The sequence below is a fragment of the Eurypyga helias genome, unplaced genomic scaffold (assembly GCF_000690775.1).
Source record: "Eurypyga helias isolate BGI_N326 unplaced genomic scaffold, ASM69077v1 scaffold16271, whole genome shotgun sequence".
Taxonomy (NCBI): domain Eukaryota; kingdom Metazoa; phylum Chordata; class Aves; order Eurypygiformes; family Eurypygidae; genus Eurypyga; species Eurypyga helias.
Window position 1 is genome coordinate 76,786 of NW_010230320.1, and position 21,080 is coordinate 97,865.

At 40.1% G+C, this 21,080-nt stretch overlaps 1 protein-coding gene across 1 annotated transcript in view; it reads left to right on the plus strand.

The window, feature by feature from the left end:
* SRGAP1 (SLIT-ROBO Rho GTPase activating protein 1) overlaps positions 1-21,080 on the plus strand; it is a 70,912-nt gene that overhangs the window by 30,635 nt on the left and 19,197 nt on the right. The window contains exons 7-14 of the mRNA XM_010160701.1: positions 201-302; positions 1,685-1,882; positions 2,002-2,086; positions 6,407-6,434; positions 8,881-8,983; positions 12,651-12,711; positions 12,907-12,984; positions 14,464-14,598. Coding sequence (XP_010159003.1) covers positions 201-302; positions 1,685-1,882; positions 2,002-2,086; positions 6,407-6,434; positions 8,881-8,983; positions 12,651-12,711; positions 12,907-12,984; positions 14,464-14,598 — 790 coding nt within the window. The remainder of the gene's footprint in view (positions 1-200; positions 303-1,684; positions 1,883-2,001; positions 2,087-6,406; positions 6,435-8,880; positions 8,984-12,650; positions 12,712-12,906; positions 12,985-14,463; positions 14,599-21,080) is intronic.

Consider the following 21,080-nt stretch of genomic DNA (forward strand, 5'->3'; position numbering starts at 1 on the left):
TAGTCATAAGATGCGGTACGTAGTTCCACACCTTGTAACATGCAAACACTTTCAATTTAGATGGACACATTTCACTGTCTGCTTCATTAAGTTTTAATGGCGTTGGTAGGAATTCACCTAGTTGTAAGGAAAGCTAGCAAAGACCACTGACTGTTTTTTTAGTTCCTTGCATCTTACAGCTCTTTCTGATTCTTTGTTAGGTTTGTCAGGTCACTGCCCAGCAACCTGTGCAAGCAGAGCTTATGCTTAGGTATCAGCAACTGCAGTCGCGATTGGCCACACTCAAAATCGAAAATGAGGAGGTAAGATCTGTGTCTGTACGGCCTATGCATCGAACACCATTTTCAGAAAGGTGTGGTGTTTTCTACCTTGTCAAAAGCATGTAGATGACCCTGAAAAGGGTTCAGTCTGTATGAGCTGTTTTAATTTTAAAAATCAAAACCAGGCTAATAAAGCTAATGTAGATCCTTGTCTGCTTTATAGAGGTTTGGAAACCTCATCTTTTACCGGTCCATATGTTCACATTGTGTGAGTTCTGTGTTTTGCAGATGCTTCAGTGAAAACTTGGTGGAGCACTTATTTTTAAAGTTTTGTGGCAGAAAGCCACTGAGTGCTGTTATTGTCTGTTGTGACCGCTCTCTGTCCAGTCCCCAAATTGCCACTTCTGAAGTACAAAGGAACTTGGACTGTATTTTGTGGTAGCTGAGTCAAAATCTCTTGTTCTCTCAGCTACAGCTATTTATAAACATGAGTACTGAATGCCTGTGATGGGAATAGCTCACCTAGTGAAATAAAATATTTTTTTTGTGAAATACAGTAAAGCTATGCTATTCTCTTTCCAAAAAAAAGCAGAGAGAGGCCTCCCACGGTGTATAAATTGCACTTTTATTCCATTTAAGGCAGTGTTAAAGGCCTTCAGTTTAAATGAGAACCAGTTCCTAAATTAAAACATAGGGAAAATTTGATTTCTTGGTGTAGCTTCTTGATAAGTTTTCACGATTCCAGTTTTTCTCATTGTATTATGTGCTGAATGCTTAAAATGAAGTATTAATGTCCTGCATGCCCTGGTTTCCACCATGAGCAGCTGTGCTCTCCATAGCTTATAGGAAGTGCTGTGAGGCTGGTGTAAATTGTCCTTTCTCCAGCCCCCTCCTCCAGCTGTGTATTCCACTTCTGCAATCTAAACATCACTGTGCTCGGCACCATAGCACTCCACAGAACGCTGTCACGGATTTGTATTCTCGAAGAACATATTCTGGCAGCCAGATCCTTGGATGTACCCATTCAATCTAACACACTGAGCACACATGGGAGAGTTGACCCTTCAAAGCAGTGGATCATCTCTGTTGCCTGTTGTCCCAGATTAGGGACCATAATCCAATCATGTCACATTTCGACTCTAATTTCAGGAAACAAGTGATTAAGAGTGCTATGCAGTCAACATGAGAATACATCCATGTTTGTGGATTGTACCTTGGTAAAGCAGTGATCTAGGTAGGAAACCCAGTGATGTCATTCATCTGTTACATAGGTATCTGTGATAGTACATCTAATTTTTCAAGTTCACACACCAGTGTGTTTGGATGAGCGTGCCAGAGAATATTTTGAGTAACGAGCTTCCCTTCTAAGCTTTTCTGGTATGTATTTATCTTCCTATTTGGTAAATGGTGCTTTTTAACACCAGGTTAAGAAAACAACAGAGGCTACCCTGCAGACAATACAAGATATGGTCACCATTGAAGATTATGATGTGTCAGAATGTTTCCAGCACAGTCGCTCCACAGAGTCTGTGAAGTCAACAGTCTCCGAGACGTACCTGAGTAAGCCTAGCATTGCGAAAAGGAGAGCTAACCAGCAGGAAACGGAGCAGTTCTATTTCATGGTATGTTGGTTGCTTCCTCATTCATGTGATGCAGACCAAACACCCAAAGTAAACATTATGCAGAAGTTCCTGGAATTTGTGTGCCTTACATAGTAATAGATTGATCTGCATCTCTACAGAAATTCAGAGAATATCTTGAAGGTAGTAATCTCATCACAAAACTTCAAGCAAAACATGACTTGCTGCAGAGGACACTCGGAGAAGGTAAATATCACACAATAAACTGAAATGTGATTCCAGACTATTGAATGAACCCATTGAAATGCCAAAGGTATGCAGGGAAAAAATTACAAAACTTAAAGCTTAATTATCCAGTAAGCATAGATTTGATTTTTACCAGTCATAGTTTTGGTGCAGTGGTAAGACTATGCACTGTAAATTAATTTTATTTCTTCAACAGCTACTTATTTCCACTGCACAGATGTTTAGGCAAGTAACTATATTTGGAAATGGAACTGTTGAATGAAAAATCTCGTGTCAGAAAGGAGAGCTGACACAGTCAGTGCAGGATGATTCAAGGCCTGTGACAAATGTACTGTTTCTACTTAACTATTTTTGTTGACTTGAGGTTTCTTTAGGAGTTGGGGGAGAGTGATATTTTTTTAAGCATGCAAAACTATGCAGGCTGCATCTCTTACAATGGACTTACTAGGGCAATATTTGTGACACATGTATGTTAATGACCTTCTTGCAGCCTGAAAACTCAGTGGAGCATTTTTGAAGAGTAAGAGGTGAAATCCTGACCTCACTAGTGCTGGTAGTGACACTCATAGACTTAATTTAATGTTGGATTTCTAGAAGGTTTTTGCATATTGTGAACTGGAATGAGAAGTTAATGAATAGGTCTATACCTGTTGATTATCATTATTGCATATGAAATTATTGCAGTACAAAAAAAAGTTATTGCAATGCAAATTATGATAGCAGAGAATTATTCATTGTCCTGAACACTCTCCACAATTTAAAAAAAATACGTCTTAAAATATAAACCAAGTCAGTAGATATCCATAATCAAATGAAGTAAAGCTGAATTAGAACAAAAATGAATCAGGCACTATACACGGTTCCAGCCTTCCTAACAGGCACTTCCTCATGGATCGAAGGGAAAAGGAGAATCACACTGCAAGCCTTGAGGACTAGGCACACAGAGCGTTACAGACTTGAGAGGAAGTGAATTACACTGCAAAGAGTAAAAATCCTCTCCTGAAAGTTGGAGACTAATTCAAAGTTCAGACTCAAGAAAAGAAACATGTTCTCCAAAGAGTGTCCTGAATGGTGTGTCAACTTACTTTCATTTTACTGCCAAAAATCTGTTACTCATTGGATCTCTTCTTGCTTTTAATACAAATGCCCAGATCCAGTTGTGGAGGTACCTAAAGAGCTATTAACATTTCAGTGGTTATGACCTAAACAAAGCCCCTGTCCAGGGAGTGACAGGTTGAGGATAGGAAATAAAGAGCATTTTCTTGCAAGGCTGGACTGTTGAAGACGGTAGCTGATTTTAGGCAACCAACTACATTATGTTCTTGCTCATGGAAGTTTTCGTTTAATAAGATTTTTTTTTTAAAGTGTGCATTGAGCAGTTTATTCATGCAAAGCAATGTGCAGCTGATCTTAGTCAGAAAAGAGGAAGACTTTCCTCCAAAGGCTCACAGAACATATATCTGGAAAAATAAAGTGAATGTTCATTATTTGGAAGCCCAGCAAAATGCATGATTGTCAGCTGTAGGGAGAATGATAAAAGGCGACAGAATCTGTTGCCTAATGGGTGTTGGAAAGAAATAAGGAAAGAACTGTGTGAAAGGAAGTCCAAAGCAAAACTTCTCAGCAGGGTGACCTAAGTGATAAATTTCCATCAGGCTGAGGCGTGCCTGGACAGCTCTGTTTGAACGACCCCACCAACTGTAACCCCAAGCAGTTAATCTCTGTTGCCCGCAGTGTTTTTGCACATAGTTGTTGCATCATCATAGCATAGCACGTACAAATAAAACCCCGACCTACATATTCCCATTCAAAGCTAATACATGGAGAAAAAAACATTGTTCTTATGGGTTAAAAAGTTCAAGTACCCCCTTCTGTTGAGGCACGTTCTGCGTTACAATACACATGCCTGGGAAGGAAGACCAGGATTCTGTCCATTTCTGGAATGGAGATGGTTGAAAAGGCAGAATTACAGTGGAATTAAGATCATTATTACTTTAGCTAGTAGAGAAATAAATTTGTAGGAAGTGAACTGCTCCCCTGCTCCACTCAGGCTGCCTTTTCTGGCATCTTTAATGTCAGCAACACAGCAGACAAATGATACAGAGTGCTGTATTAAGTAATGCAGAGAGGAATATGGGAGGAGGGAGAGGATTGTCTCTCTGCAGGTTTTTCTTTGGCACCCTCCCTTGCTTTTATTCAAACCTGTACAGTGTAAGGATGTAAGGTGAACAAATCCAGATTCCAGTCTTGTGTCCACAATGTTGCTAGCATTTGGCTTCTGTTAGTTCATCGCCAACCTACTACAGTCTGTTGCTGTTTATGGACATAACAGATACATATTCATGATCTGCACAAAGAAGACAGATGAAGTGCTCTGTGCTGAGTCTGCATCTACAAATTTGAAAAAGAAAATGAGAAATACTCCAATGAAATTGATACTGAACATAGGAAGCATGCTGATACTCATTAATTCTGACCCAAGGCTCATCTATTGAATGAACAAATGAACAAAGCAAAGGGAAATGCAAGAAAGAGAATAAGCAGTTGTAAAAGAAATTGCCCCTGTGTCCCAGATAGTTTTTGCCCTAATCTGTTAAATATCAAAGATGTGTTTAAAATCCTCCAGACCAGGGATTTATAACATCTTTTTTGTTTTACTAGCATTTATTATTAGGATTCTGAGTCTCAATGAACTTTCCTTTGTTGCAAGAGTAGGGAGAGGTCCCTGGCTTACTCTTTTTCTGCCACAGTTCATATTAGATACCCTTCTTTCATCCCTGTTTTTCACCTCTATAAAAGTGATGCCAGCAGTCTTTACATATCTTATTAATGACAGGGATTTTTCCCAGAGGTTGCTCTTTGTGCCACCTTCTGCAGATCCACACTCTTCTGGTACTAAAAAATATATTTTCAGATTAGGGTTTTCAGTACTGTTCAGTATTTTAGGTGCACCTGGAAACTGCAAAACATAATATTATGTTTTGCATATCACTGCTTTTTGCTCTTTCTGCAATCTGACAGGCTTTTTTGGTGTCTCTTTCAAATTGAGCAGTGTACTTAGACCTAGCACAAGTGATGCTCGGAATGATTTTCAGAGTCAGTATAATTATCTGTTGTTCTGTTACCTGTGTGTTTAATTACTTTTTCCCTAATATCTTACTTGAACCTATCAATACTGAATTGCATTTGCCATTGTGTGTCTTGTTCCTTAACATGGTCAAACCCCTCTGAAAGGCTTCACAGTTTTGTCAGGACTTGATATAAAAGTATTTCAGTCATCTGCACACTACTCTGCCTCCTTAGATGCTGTGATCTCCAGAAGACATTAATAAATATATTATGTATTACGTAAATCATCCTAATGAGAAGGCTTGAGTAAATTACTGTTACACTCTGTCATGATGAAAAAAGACCATTTAATTCCACTTGGTTTCCCTTTTCTTCATTAGTTTTTGATCAATGAGAATATTTTGCCACTCAACCCATGGCTGTTTAGTTGTTTTAGTCGCCTCTTGTAAAGAAACTTATCAGGGCCTTTGAAAGTCTAAGTAAATTAATTCAACTGCTTCTCCTTTATGCAGTATTTTACAGACATGTTCAAAGAATTTTAATAAATTAATAGGGCATGATCTCCCTTTGGGAAAATTAGACTGATTGGAACTTATCATACCATGACCTTCCTACTGTTTTCATTATTTTGCTTTTCATTATCATGAGTTGACATGATGCACAACTTACTGGCCTGTTGTTCTGTAAAGGTTATACAGGAACCTTTTCAGAATACAGTATTTGCTTCTTTATATTTCTCTGCAGTTCTCTATAGTGTTTCCCAGTGGTAGCATTGTAATTTTTTCCTGCAATACACAGATGAAAGAGAGGAAAGCATCTTTCAATAGCATGCCATTGGTGTCTACCTCTCCGTATTTTCAGCACTGAACAGGTTTAGGCAGAAGGGGAGATGTAATCTAATCTTGGCGCAGCTCTATTTCCATACTGATTTAGTCACTAAAACACATGAGCACAAACAATAGACTTTGTTTGGAGTTTTACTTCAGGTTATTTACACTATCAAGTGACTCTCTAATCTGTGGGCAGACTTCTTAAATGTTGTTCCATAACACAGGTTGTATTGGTATTTTAAATGTAACTGTGGAGATGGTAGATAACAGCACTGCCCTGTTTGTTGTATAATTGTATATCTTTTGCTGGCAACGTGAAAATTAGGGTTAAAAGTAATTTGCCAAGCATAATTTAGCCACACCAAAAAAAATCTACCTAAAACCTACAAATGATTGCTTCCTGTTTATTGAACTTTTCTAGGTCACAGGGCTGAATACATGACAACAAGGTAAGATATTTTTCTTTGACTTGATTTAGAGTTACAAATGTAGTAAAATCTTAGAAATTACAAATTTTAGAACAAGTTTGTAAGGGTATATAACATTGTTGTTGGTGCTGTTATTACATAAATTGCGTACAGGCCCTGTGTGTTTCAACATTCAGCATTTCTGTTTCTGCGTGCTGATGGGTAAAGGACCAGATCGTTCCTCATTCTTGTGAGCTGCTTAGGCCAGTGTCAGGGCAGGTACAAGCTGGGAGATCCTTAAAAATATTTGTGAATCACACATCAAATTTGGAAGTTGCAGGGGCTTCTTGGTGCTAGAGAAGAATATTTTTGAGTTGCTAGAGATACTTTGCCTCTTATGGTTTGTAATTCACTTGGTTCAGGATACATAGTTCTGAAGAATCTGATACAGAGATGAATTTAGGGGATAGGCTGCATCTTTGCTAACCTAGCTGTGTACAGAAATACCTGCCTCCCCTCCAGCATCCATGGGTTTGATACTTAAATGGGTCTATATATGCACAGAAGGGATGCAGTGTTAGATTCTTTTGCTTTGTGCAGCACATACTTTTTCAGTTGTGGAATGCCACACCTGCCACGCTGGCTCCAGACGTAAGCACAGAGGAGTGCTCCAGCCCCCAGGTTATCAGACTGTGGGGGACAATGGCAACTGTTTGGGCTTGCAACTGCCAGTCTTACGTATAACTGTAATGGTAACCACAAGGACAGCAGGAACATTCAGCCCAGCTTTCCTGGTCTCACTGTGCCCTTCCCTTTCCATGCAATACATCCTTGCTCAATGCTTTCTCCTTTTTGCTTTCTGGACAGGAATGGCCTTGCCACCACCCCTCATCTTTGAATTTAAAAAAATAAAAAAAGGTCTTGCCCTCCCAGCTAAGAAGTTTGGATCTGGCTCTGGCTCTGCCTTTGCTGGACCACTTGATTTTGTATAATTTCTTCTGCCTGGCTCCCCATATTCTTGGGGACATCTCTACAGACTTCAGACCAGCCTTTTCTCCCAACACTCCATGGTCCATTTTAGCTCTATAAAGTTGCTAAATGATAACAAATCGGAGCATTCTTCCCATTGCTGACATTAGTTCTGTGCCTTTAACTCTGCCCCCAGATGCTACCAGGAATGCATGGAAGTCAGCAAGCTTATGTCTAATTGACTCCAAAGCAGGTGACTCATCAGGCTCGCATCATCCTAAATTCCCTCCTCTGTACGCAGCTGAAAGAAGATGATGGATTTAGGCAATGATTTTACCTTAGTAAAATGGGGAGAGCAGCTTGAAGCCATCTTATGCCCTATCTTCCCACAGCTGGTCATCTAGAGAAAGAAGCTGAGGGAGTAGGGCCTGCCCATCCCTTCCTCAGCACCAGTTCTGTGGCTCCATCTGGGACCTGCCTGTTGCCCCAAGGTGGAGTTAAGGTTCCGGACTGTAAGACATGCAAATGCAAATATTCCTCAAGGTCAAAGTTAAATTGTGGAAGGGAACAGGATATTTTTAAAGATGAGTTTAATTTAGGTGGTAGTACCCAAACAGATAATATTTGTGCAGTGTTGTTCCTCACTGTTTCCTCCCAAACATTTGATTTTTTGCTAATTCCTGAAAACAACAGGAGAAACATTGGACTGCTGGTGCAGGGCAACTAGGGAAGGTGTTGGCATGCAGAGAGCCATGACATTCACAAAATACATTATGACCTAGTGAACAATATTTATTTCCTGTAATCTCTTTCAGTTGTAGTCATCACGTGTAACACACTAGGTAAACCTTTCACAGACCAAAGTTTTGGTGTTCTTCTTTTCTTTTTTTGTGTTACGCTGCTTTTGTTTATTTGTTTCAAGTTCATTATATTTTAATTCCTTTAGCTAATTTGCAAGGTGTGTCTTTTCTTGCGTGAAGATGTAGATGGTTGGATGTGGAAGGCTAAAGCTGTTTAACCTTCCTGGCTGTAGTTGAAAATGCAGACTGTTTGGTTTTGAAGCATCTTAGGAGTGTGCTGAGCATCTTTAATTTGCATTTGAAGCTTCTCCAGGGTGAAGCGACTTTTCTGCTTGGTAAGAGGTGCTTTGAGTGGCCTGTGTTCTGCCACGGCTGGCAGGATGAATTCCAGTGGTTGCTGCACATTTCATGCATGACCGCAACAAAAGAGGCGGTTCTGACTGTGCAGTGTTTGGAATAAATGTATATGGTAAAACTGCAAAGTAGGGATTCATAAAGAATATCAATATTTATCCATAAGTAATGTGTTTCTAGTGGGGGAGTTCTCCACTCTTTAATCACTGTTACACTTAAATTTGATGGAAAGTCTTTATTTGTAAGTACTGTGTTTATTTTTATCCTTTACAGTATTGTGTTGTTTTGCCGTGAGCTTACAGCCGTTTCATTTTATTGTGTGGCTTAATTCTACCTTGCTCAGTAATCATATTCCCTTCCCTCAGGCCTCCAAATCTTCCCCCTAAGCCCCAGAAACACAGGAAGCCCAGACCCCGATCACAGTATAGTGCTAAGTTGTTTAATGGTGATTTGGAGTCATTCATCAAGGTACTGGCACCAGCCACCCCAGTGGCTGATCTCAACGTTTCTTACTATAATGGTCACCACCTCACGTGAGCTGAGGCAGATCATTATGTTTAAGTCTGTCCTGGGGCTCTTTTCTTTCCCGGTTGATCAATATAATACTTCCTGAAGTCAGAGGGAAAGAAGCCTCCCTACGATTTTGTTAATCAAGTAGGGATAGTATTGGCAGGCTGATTTTATTAGGAAACATAGCATCATGTAGAAGATAGGATGTAGTGGTGCATCCCATGACTTAGGACAATTTCCTGCTTGCCATTTTCATTACATTCAGCATTCAAAGTCTGTGGAGAAGCTGCATTACCCTGGGTTTGATATCCAGCTTTTGATTTCCTATGACTTTAGGAATTTATTATATTGTGTGAAATTGTGATCACCGCTATTCTGGATCTTGTATCTTTGCTGTATTTACTATCTTCTTCTTTCTCCTACTTTTATTTCTAATAATGCTTCTAGCCGAGGCCGAAGGAACTCTCACACGAGACATCAGGTATAGTTCTGGTGACAAGAGAACCATCTCCGCCTCGCACTCGGGTTGCATTCATGCCTGGCTCAAAATTAGTTCTTTCAGAGACCTGGAGGGAGACGTTTGCATTAAGAAATGGGTGTATGAATAGAGGAGGCAAGACTGAATTAGGGCACAACTCTGAAGTAACTGTAGTTTTAAATGATGGATATTCATTAATGAGAAACTGCCCATCACAGACAATCAGTGCCTCTGGCCACTTGCTGACAGAATGAATGGAAAGAAACCTTCAAAAAATATGTAACAGTATTTGTAACAACCTTTATAAAGACAGTGAATCTGATGGCAGGCTCCGTGAACTGTGTTTGAATGTTACAGGGATTTTTTCTTCCTGTGCAACATAGCTAGCAGCAAACATCTTGCAGAACACACTCGGTGCTCAGTGGCACCATACCGGTTCAGCTGTCTTTGAATCAAGCATGTAGCCACCCTCATACAACTGTAGGTAAAACTATTCATACTATGCAGGCAGTGCTGTGAGATGCAAAGACTTTCAGGAAATCATCACGTGATGCAAGAGATTAATATCCTGAACAGTGTCTCGCTCAAGGATGAAAGTAAGCAAAGAAGCAGAAACTCACACAACAAAAAGTCCCTGGATTAGAGGAGCACAGAGCAGATAAGGAGAAATGGTACCCTGTCATCTTCCCTCACATAAAAGAGGGCTAGGCTACATGGCAGTGTGGGTGACAGGGCTTACGTACAAGTGGAGAGTCCTACATAGTCTTTCAAAAGGAAGCAGGAAAAGAAAGCTGGTAGCCTTATGACTAGTGTGGGAGCTAACCTAGGAAAGCATCCCTGCACAAAGATCATGTCATTCCTGATAGGGGTGAGTCATTTTCACAGGCACAAAAGGATTGCAGCTAGTGAAATACAGTATCGCACCACATTGCTTTTTGTTACTTTTTTGCATCATAAGAGATGATAATTAGTCCCAAATATGCATTCACTGACTACACACATCAGCTTAAATTCACAGCAGCAGTAGGGCCACTGTTTTGACATTTCACTAGTACAGATTGTTACTTCGAATTATTTTCCTGTCATTAGACCTAAAATCCAAAGCTGTTAGTTTACATTATGCAGGGAGTTCCTTAACTACAGAGTTGTGCGTGGTTCTGAACAGATTCTCCAAAACCAGGTATGGAAGTAATTTGGTTTTTTGTAATTTCTTATTGCAAACACTTTCTTTTCCAAGGCTTTGTATTCTTTGCCTGAACCAGTGTACTAACAGGAGATACGGGTGGGTGCATGTTGTGCATGTTTTCTAATACTCCGCTTTCTTGGACAGCCGGGCTGCTCAGTGTTGATCAAGGTGACAGCATTCCTGGGCTTAGCAACTGATCTGTTCCATGGGTGGTGGTGGTGGTTTGTTTTTTTTTAATTCAGCTGTTACTGAATCATAACACAACTCAAACAGAAATTGCTCATCCAGACATTATTGGTTCGTGGCTAGCCAGTCTTTGCTACGTTTTAAATTAAAACAAGCCACAATTTAAATAGCATAATTGGCGGTGCCCCACTAAAACAACATGGGGTGCACAAAAGATCAGATGTTAGGTTATCTCAGGAAGCGCATTGTTTCATTGCTTCACTGTCGGTTATTTTGCAAACTTTCTTTACTAGTTGGCGTTTCTTCTACTTGGGCTTAATTCATAAACTTCCCATTAGTGTAATTTAGCATGAAAACGAAGGACTAGTTTTTATGAGGAAATGTGTGTCTGAGTTACAGGGTGCTTTTGAATTCATGGTTTTAGAAAGACAGGTTTTATATTAAACTTTCAAGTGAGTTAGTCAATTCTCTGAGCACTTACATATTTGAAATTCATTTGGAAAGAAAAATTATAGCTTCCAAGACAAGAATTTCAAAGGTACCTATTATTTATAAAAAAGTAATTTTTCCAGTGTAAGCACCAACTTTTCTAAATAATTTTTAATCATATGATTTGTATCTTTAATAGATATTTGATAACTTGTAGTCATTAATGTGCTTGGAGTAAAACATCCATTTTTTAAACTGCCAAAACACACAGATGAAGGACTTCGACGGTTCTTTTGGAAAACCAGCAGTTTAAAAGAAAGAGATAAATGACTCTCTGAAGCTTAGTGTACAGTCATCTTCTCCTCCTCCCATCACAAGCATCTTTTCTCCTTTACAAAAGACCTCTGACTGAAGATGCAGCTATAGACCCGCTGCTGTATTATGTCTGAGACCAGGGACTTTGATTCCTGAACTCGACCAGTTGCGGGTAGGGAGGTGTAGGCTGTGACCTTCCTTTCCCAACACCTTTGTGCCTACAGAAGAGGCAGCTGAACCTCATGCTCAGCTCAAAGGGGCTTCAGTTCACCACCCAGTGTAATACTAGCCAGTCAGAGCAGTCTGAAACAGCATGCCAGGCCATCATCTGCCCTGGGTTAGGACACGCAAATCAGCAGAGCACATAGAAGTGCCAGGAGGGAGGCACCTGGTACTCCAAGCAATATCATTTGGTGTCTGTTCTCCAGGAACATTTCTGATAGTCCAGCAGGTCCAGAAAAGGCCTTGTTGACTGTCTGTGGTCAGTATTTTTTGTACACACACCCCCTCCTCCCCCTCCGCCCCAAAAAATAAGCACCTCAAGGATTTAGGTCCTGTGTAATTAGGTCCACGTAGGGGTTTTTTCACCAGGAAAAGAAAGGTAAGTTAAATGGATGCAAAGGGATCACCTTCATCATGAATTATTATTCTTATTAATAATTTTTTTAAAAGGCAAATTTACTGCTTTAACTCATTTTGCTGCAAAAATCTAAAACACATGCATGAACTTAGATGTCACATACAGTGTTAGCCAGATACAGTGGCAGAGGAAGAGAATGAAGTCTCTGAGTTTTCTGAATCAATGACTTTAATGAAGAACTGTGGTCCTGTCTCTTCACCTGTTCCTTTCCCTCCCTCCCTAAGCGGGAAGAGAACTCTGTTAGAAATGGTATTTTTTCTGACATGTTTTTTTGCCAGCACTGTATGTCCATCTGGATTGACCAAGAAAGTGCATTTTCACATTCAGTCCAGAGTAAGAAAGCTTCCTCTTTCTTATGTGCAATTCACTCTTTCTGCTCTTGTTTTTCCAGGATTCAGGACAAGTCATCCCTCTCATCGTGGAAAGCTGTATCAGATTTATCAATTTATATGGTAAGCTCATTTCATTAATCTCATTTCATTATTGCCCTGACTTTTTTGTGTGTCTTTTGCATAATGCATTTACCACTACAGCTTTTGGTTTTTGGGGTTTTGGTGGTTTTGGTTTTGCGGTTTTTTTTAATAGAGATTAAAACCAATTTAAAAATTAGACTAATATCTCACCACTGTCTTCCATCTTTGCTGCAGGTCTTCAGCATCAGGGAATTTTTAGAGTGTCTGGTTCCCAGGTGGAAGTCAATGATATTAAAAATTCATTTGAGAGAGGTAATTGCATTTTCATTTATTTGAGCACCTTAATATCTGACATTTAAAAATCTTTTCAGTTTGTAATGCACTTTGTGTACTGCACCTAAAACTTTGCAGTGTCATCTGCTTAAGATGAAGCATAATTATGACATGACCTAGGAGGTTGAGGTTGTTTTTCATTTTGTTGAGACAAGGCATATGACTCTTGAATCAACTGTAAACTTTAGCCTTTTGTTAATAATAAACTGCAAACAATAGTTTGTCTATATTTTATTTTAAAGATCCTTAAAAAGGAAAGAGTATGGGTTTTAATTAGATGCAAGAGACTACTTAATGCAATTTGAGAACCTTGTTACTTGATCTTCTGGAGTAAGAGTGCTCAACTTTCTGGTCCCTCTGCCAAAGTGGCATCATGATCAATGACAGTACAGGCTGTGAAAGGGTCATTCCATTTTCAACCACTGTTTTAATTCCCAAAGGAAACTTCAGCCCCAGAGGAAGAATTATGGGGAAAATACCAGGAAGTGAAGACAGCTTTTTAAACATGACTGCCTTGCAACATCCAGCCTAGTACTGCTCTGCTAGGGGAGCCAGGATCCAGCAATCCCCTAATTATGCTGAAGCAATACTGGTTCCAATTTTTTCTTTAAAGCTTACATTCTCTTTTCTTGGGTCTTAGAAGCTGTTATTAACTTCCAGAAAAACCTTTTGCAGTTTCTCTGCTAATGAGAAAACCCTTGGAGCAATAAGTCTTGTGACTAAAAGCATGAAAAAATAGGCACAGTATTTTTCTCCCCAGGATTAGTTATATATCTTGTTAAACCTGATCTCGTCTGACAAGATATGTGAAGCAGCTGTTTTTACATGCTGAGTGAAGCCTTATCCTCCTATTCTTCAGCTTTTAAATCTGCCTCATTGTTAACTGCTTTTCCTAGGTAGTGTTATTCTGGAAGATACATGCATTTTAAAGTGTTTCAAAATAAAGATTAAGTCTTTAAAATCACACGTAGTTCAGTCATGGCTGAGGTTTCAGAGTTTCAGTTCCTATCCAGTGTTTTCACAAAACGGTTGCACATATTCCTGAATGTTTTAATTTTTCAGAATGAAGACAGATTTCCCAGATAGTTATCTCACTTGATTTGCGTTATGCAAGCTCCCAAAGAATAGTCTGAGAAACTATTCAATTAAGAACATTTGGCTTCTTTATTTTACTAACTGTAAATCACAACATGTCCACAAATGCCTAGTTGGAAGTTCAGGACGTAAGAGATCGCTAGGTTATGTAATTTAAAGGAAGCTTTATTTAGGCTGCCGGTTTTAGTTTAATCATAGCCTGGGATTTCTAATTCAGTGTGTATTATCTTACTTGAATGCTTGCATTGCCACCTCCCACACATTAAAAACAAAACCCCCAAAAAAAATGTCACTCATTATAAAAATGTTGCATGCAAGAATGCTCCTGCATGTGTGTTTCATTCCTTTTATTTACTTTTGAAGGTGAAAATCCTTTGGCAGATGACCAAAGTAACCATGACATTAACTCAGTTGCTGGAGTACTGAAGCTCTATTTCCGAGGGCTGGAAAATCCTGTCTTTCCTAAGGAAAGATTTAATGATCTTATTTCTTGTATCAGTAAGTAGAAATCTCTATTTCTTTCTCAATAGAATTTTACCATCATATATACAGTAGCAGCCTGAAAAAAAGAGCTAATTTCACAGATTTTTTCTGAGACAATTTGTTTGCCATCTGTAACAGTCTGGGTCACTTATTAGTCATACCCGCAGCTGTGGTTGTTCCCTTTTTTCCAGGGGGATTAATGTACAGTACAACTCTTTGTTTAATAGGGCAGGAAGAACATCTTTTTGTATACAAGAGGTGGTTAAATTTAAACGCATTATTATTTTCCTCCGTGCACTGGGTGAGACAGAAGGGGATGAAGTCATGACCGTGCAAACAGAGTACGCTACTTTTCACAAAGGTTTTCATGCCCCGCAGCTTGGAGTCAGCACTGGTAAATAAGTAACTAACTGCTGGACATTGTGTGGTTCTGGACCTCTATTGTGCTCAGCCTAAAACCTCCCCCGAGCCAACAGGCAGGAAAACCCTTCAGTGCAGGAAGAGAGAGGAGCAGCTGAGTGTTGGCTGCAGAAGAGCCTGATCTGCCTTCCAACACACAAGTTGTAATGGGATGCCTTAGAGGAGCTTTGTGCGGGTCTGTGCGCTGCTGGTGTTTGGTGTTTGTAGCCAGGCACAGAGAGGTTGTAGTAATTTAGGAAGTACTCAGTGCATGAGTGAATTGCTCTGTCATGCACAAAACCTCTTCCAGTTCACAGATTCCTGCAGATGTTGAGGAGGGATGAGTCCAAGCCAACCATCAGTAGGCTTACTGTTCCCTGTGGGTCCATTAGAAGTGGTCAGAGGTGCTAGCTTTGGGGAAGAATTTCCTCCTTTTAAGCTTTCCTGTATAACTTACCTGCTTCAGCCAAATGGAGGAAGAGGCATTTTCACAGGTAACGAGGGTCAGCCTTTTGGGATATTAATTAGGGCAGGCTCTCTGAAACTGTGTAACTTTGGCAAAGGGGTGTCAACCCAGTTTTCAGGACTGCAGATTGATGTGTGCACAGTGTCCTGGGCTGGCATCAGTTGGGCTTTTCTGCTCCCTGCTTGAGGGAACCCAACGCATGTGGTTTCCACCCCACGTAGGAAAGATTGCAGTAACTGAGCCTGGAGGTTACAAATATACGGATCGCTATGCCCAGGTGTATGTGCAGTATTTTGTGTGTCATTTTTTACAGGATTTTCCGCAGCGGTTGCTATTTACAGACTTCAGGAGTCCTGAAGGACCTCAGAACCATAGTTTAACGGTCGGATCCCTGATGCAGAGGGGAACACTGTCTCTTTAGGAAGCATAATCTTGGTTCTGCCTGAGTTCAGCTTTAGCTAACTGCGGTGCCACAGCCCAGAAAATATCTGCAAGTCATAGAAATTGAAATCTAAAAAAGGATCATTTTGACTGAGTGATTTTCTGCATGACAGGGACAATGGAACTTTACCTAATAATCCTGTGCTGATTTCCATAACTTCTGGATGAATTAAAGCATGTCTGCTGGAAAAAGTTACTGATTTAATGGCTTCAGTTGACAGAAAATCTACCGCGTTCTTGGATAAACTGTTCAAATGATTAATCACTTTCATTGTTAAACATTTCTACCAGATTTCCTTTTCAAAATTTCTGCTGTCAGATTCTGCCCACTAGATCTCTTCATGACTTTATTATTTTGACTCAGTATTAAGAAAAATATAAATGGTGGTTCTTATATCTGGAGGTGATACTGCACTCTGCTGTGTCGAAGATCTTTAAACAGAATTGTAATATACCAAGAATGAGTATTCAGCTTGCAGAGATTATACAAGTGAGTGCTTAGGAGATGCAAAAGTGTTTGTCCAAAACGACCTTTCAGAAGTGTTCCAAGAACACATTTAAAGATGATTGATGATTTCAAGGAGTTTCCATTCACCACTGAAGCTTCTGAAGACAGGATGGGGCATTTGGGAAGAGGGGTAGATGTTCAGTGGGCTGACTGTGTACATGACACCCGCATGGGCAGGAGAGATTCACCAACCTCTCAGACCATCACTGTCTGAGAGGGATCCAGATCAGTTATCCTAAAATGGTGTTTTGTTATTAAGAACTTCAAGAAACACAGCAATGAATGCTAGATCCTTAGTGTTAGGCGTTGGTTTCCTTAGAGGATGTCCATTGCATGTTCAGTGTAGGCAGCAGATTATTTTCTTGCTAAAGTGTTGACAATCTTTTTTTTTAAAAAAATAGTATCATCCAGCAGAGCTGAAATCTGTAACTAATAGCCTGGAACAAAGTCACTGCTTTTCACAGCCACATTTTGAAACAGCACAGTTATTGGGAAGGAGGTGTTGCCCTCTGATCCTGGTTTAGGCTGGGTGTTCTCTGAGGCTGTCGTAAATCTGGTTTATCATCTCTATGACAGCTTGTCAAAATGAGGTGTAGTGACTGAGTAGTTCTGATAGGTTTGACTTCTGCTATTGCTGCTACAGAAGAAAGCAGAGGATTTTCTTTCTGATAATATGTTGTTAGAGTCCCAGATCTGTTTCTGGTAGGTTGGGAGGAAGCAAGGAGAGGATGGTTTGGTTTCCACAAGGTTGTCATTACTATGAAATGGCCTTCAGCAGAGGGAGGAGAGGCAGGGCAAAATGGGTTTTCTCTTTGAGCACACTGGGGCGAGTTTACTTTGTGTTGTCACAGTAAGGGGTTTGAATGTGGTGTGAGGAGAGAGGAAAAAAGCTCTTGTGCCTTGCACCCACAACCAGCCCCAGAATCACATGCTGGGAACTGTAGGCTGTATGTCTGCATCTTCCAATTATCTGAGAAGCCTGAGATGGAGTGTTTTTACAGCTGTGTACCTAGTCTAAGTGGTCCACCACTTCCAGGGAATAAGATTTGGAAACAAAAACCCAAAATTCCACATTTCAGAATATACTACGAATCACAGTTTAGTTTGAACAGCACTGACATGTTACATACTATCAAAAACTGTCAGTTTCAAAAACCCTTTTTATTGCTATCTTTTAACCTTAATGCTTTGTGTATCTTGCAAAGAGCAAAACAGTCTGGGCAAGATTTTTCTCCTACTTCAGACTTTGAACCTGTCATAGTTACATTAATTTCGTTTTCTGTGCTCATGTGGCCTCACATGTTATGTTATGGGAGCAGGGCCATACTCCCTTTCCTTTATGAGAACACATGTTACTGTAGTTCCTTTAGATGACAATTGATATGCAAAGTCCAGAAAGCTTTCACTTTTGTAATTAAAGAGGGTTTAAATACTCTTGGTTCATATGACATTTACTGTCTGATAAACAGTGAGGAAAGGAATAAACATGAAGTTGTTTTCAAATAGTTTTTCAAGATAAATGTCAATGTGGTTTTTTTAATTGTTGGCAGAAATTGTTATTAAAGGGGGGATGGAGAAAGCAAATTCATAAAGTTAATGTTCACATAAAACTGTAAAAGGGAAGAATGTCACACATTTTATATGGAAATGTAATGTTGCCAGTGAAAAACCCCTTGAAACTGAAGTACTAAGTTATGGATGTCAAGCATAATTGAGGCTACAGCTGCAAAATGAGCCTTTCCTCAGTACAGCCACTGAGGAATTCCTTTTTATTTATGCATATATTTCCAAATGAAATAGAGCACTGTGATTTAATGCTTTCCCTTTGCAAATACAGTGGAAACAGTGCAAAATAACTATGACTTTTAGGGCAATTCGTATTAATTAGACTCACAAGAACAATTTTATTCTGTTTAGGCTTATGAACTGTTTTAGAAAACATTTGGGCCAAATTATGCCTTCTGCAGAGCAAGCATGAAAGGTAGGACAGAACTTAAGGAATCCATCTGATTATGGTCCATCATTCTGCATTCTCAGCAAAAGGAGTGGCTGCTGTTGCTCCCAGCAGCACTCTGCAATCCAGAGGGTAAAATAAGGCAGCGGGAAAGGAGGGGAGTTGCACTGCTCTTCTTTTCTGCCCCTTTGTAGAAACAGGTTGGGCCAAACACAGGCAAAGTATTTGTGACAGGAGTTACATGGAGACAGAGGGTACTGAAGCTGTGCTTAGGGCTGGCCATAATTCACCTTCTGTGCTGGGGGACTGCAGTTCATCTCATGGGGTGAGTTCTTACACGCAGGAGTTAAGAGTTCACTTTTACATGCATAGCTGTGCAGCAGACGCAGCTCAGCTACCCAGACTGCTTAGCTTCTGCTCAGGTCATTATAATTCTTCTTGGTTTTATCTCCTTTGCCTTACAATTCATATATTACTATGCCGGGATGAATGAAAACTTACATCTTTTTTCCTTCTGATTTCATAGAATTGTAGAATCACAGAATGGTTTGGGTTGGAAGGGACCTAAAAGATCATCTAGTTCCGACCCCCCTGCCATGGGCAGGGACACCTTGCACTAGACCAGGTTGCTCAAAGCCTCATCCAGCCTGGCCTTGAACACTTCCAGGGATGGGGCCTCCACAACATCTCTGGGCAACCTGTTCCAGTGCCTCACCACCCTCTCCGTGAAGAATTTCTTCCTGATATCTAATCTAAACCTCCCTGTTTTCAATTTGTACCCATTACCCCTTGTCCTATCACTACAGGCCCTTGTAAAAAGTCCTCTCCCAGCACCCTTGTAGCCCCTTCAGGTACTGGAAAGCTGCAATGAGGTCTCCTCGGAGCCTCCTCTTCTCCAGGCTGAACAAGCCCAATTCTTGCAGCCTTTCATCATAGGAGAGGTGCTCCAGCCCTCTGAGCATCTTCGTGGCCCTCCTCTGGACTCACTCCAATCAGTCCATATCCTTCTTATGCTGAGGGCTCCACAGCTGGACGCAGTACTCCAGGTGGGGTCTCACCAGAGCAGAGTAGAGGGGCAGAATCACCTCCCTCGACCTGCTGACCACATTTTCATGATTTTGGTCCCTTGCTGCCAGCAGTGCCCGTTTACCTACAGGCATAAATGAAATGTTATGAAAGGAAATTATTTTATTACTTTTCCAGACTACTGCCCATTACTTAAAAAGTGAAAAAATATATTTTGAATTGTCAACTCTTCCTTAAAAAGTTTCAACAAAATGACAACTGTTTCCTTCCCTAAGTGGCAGTGGAGACTGTTGTGTTTGTCCTCCTGTAATGCCTTCTTAAATAGATCTGTAAGACCTTTAAGTGGCATTGCTGTGGTAATATGTACATATCTTTAGGTTGGAATAGACTCATCTACCAAAGTGGAAAGAGACACAAACTGTTAACTTCAGCACTAATACATATTCATGTAGATTACTTGTCAGCTGCAAATTGACCATAAAAATTACATCTGCAAGTGTAACTTGGTTCCATTTGATGTTCAGCGGGTGTGTAAAATACACGAGGCGTTCACAGTGCCACACCAAGTGGAAGTAGCAAGTGACCCCAGAAAGAGATACCACACTGGATTTTATCCTTTAAAACAGTGTTCTTATAGGAGAGAGATATCTTATATTACCTTTGCTTGCTTTCTTCTTCCTCTTTTGTGCTACCCTTTCCTATGAAATACGCTTAGTTTGCACAGCACTGGCTGTTAGTGTATCACCGTTCGTTCACTGCTGACACCAGCTTTCTCTTTCCACATGTTCTGATCGATAATATCTTCCTTTTCCCAAACCCTTGCAATTCTTCTGCTACAACTGAGCTTGGCCCATAGAGGCTGTCTGTTAACAGAGAGTGGTAGAACATACATGATCCAGAACTCAGGGTTTTGAGCTCTGACTGGCTCCCAAGCCGAATCTTTTCTTCACTGGATTACCATGTCTCACCACCAGTGCAGGAGAGGCCACATGTAGAACCAAGACCAGGAAAAATACAGTGCTTTTGTGGCATTTTTAGATAAAACAGAGTGATAAAGGCATGTAGATATCCAGTTGGCCCAAAATATTTCAGAACCACCAGCAACTGCTCTCTTGCAGAAGTCTTTTGTTCTCCATCACCAAAGAGCCACATTTATATATCTGAATATTTAGTGCCTTTTACATGCTCCACTACTTCAGGATTATTGCTTAATTAAACTTCAATTTGCATTTTCTTAATGTTATTTAGGATGAATGTATCCCTGTCTCATTTATAATTTAGTTTTATTTTATTTGTATTTGGAGGTTTGTGTTAGTAATTGTGTTTTCTCTCAGGTTTCCTTTACTCTTTTGGGGCAGATTGTTCACTTTTGATCTGTTTAACTTTAGAGTCTGCTTTTACGAAAAACCTCATAGCGAGTAACCAGTTGGTTAAAATGTGTTATTTCTCATGGAAGAGAAAAGTGGCTATTCATTGATTCTGTGTGTCTCTACAGTAGGCAAATGTGACTGTGCCTCTCCAGAACAGGTTCCAGTGTTCTTGGAAGCTGAAGATCACATTTTTAAGGCTTGAGTAAGTAGGTAGGATTTATGCCTAGCTCATGCTTTTGAGATCTGGTACTTAGCCTGTGGCTGACAAAGAGGCAGCTATCTAATAAGCTGTTCTTTCATTTATCCAATGACATTAGTCTCATCTGGACTCAT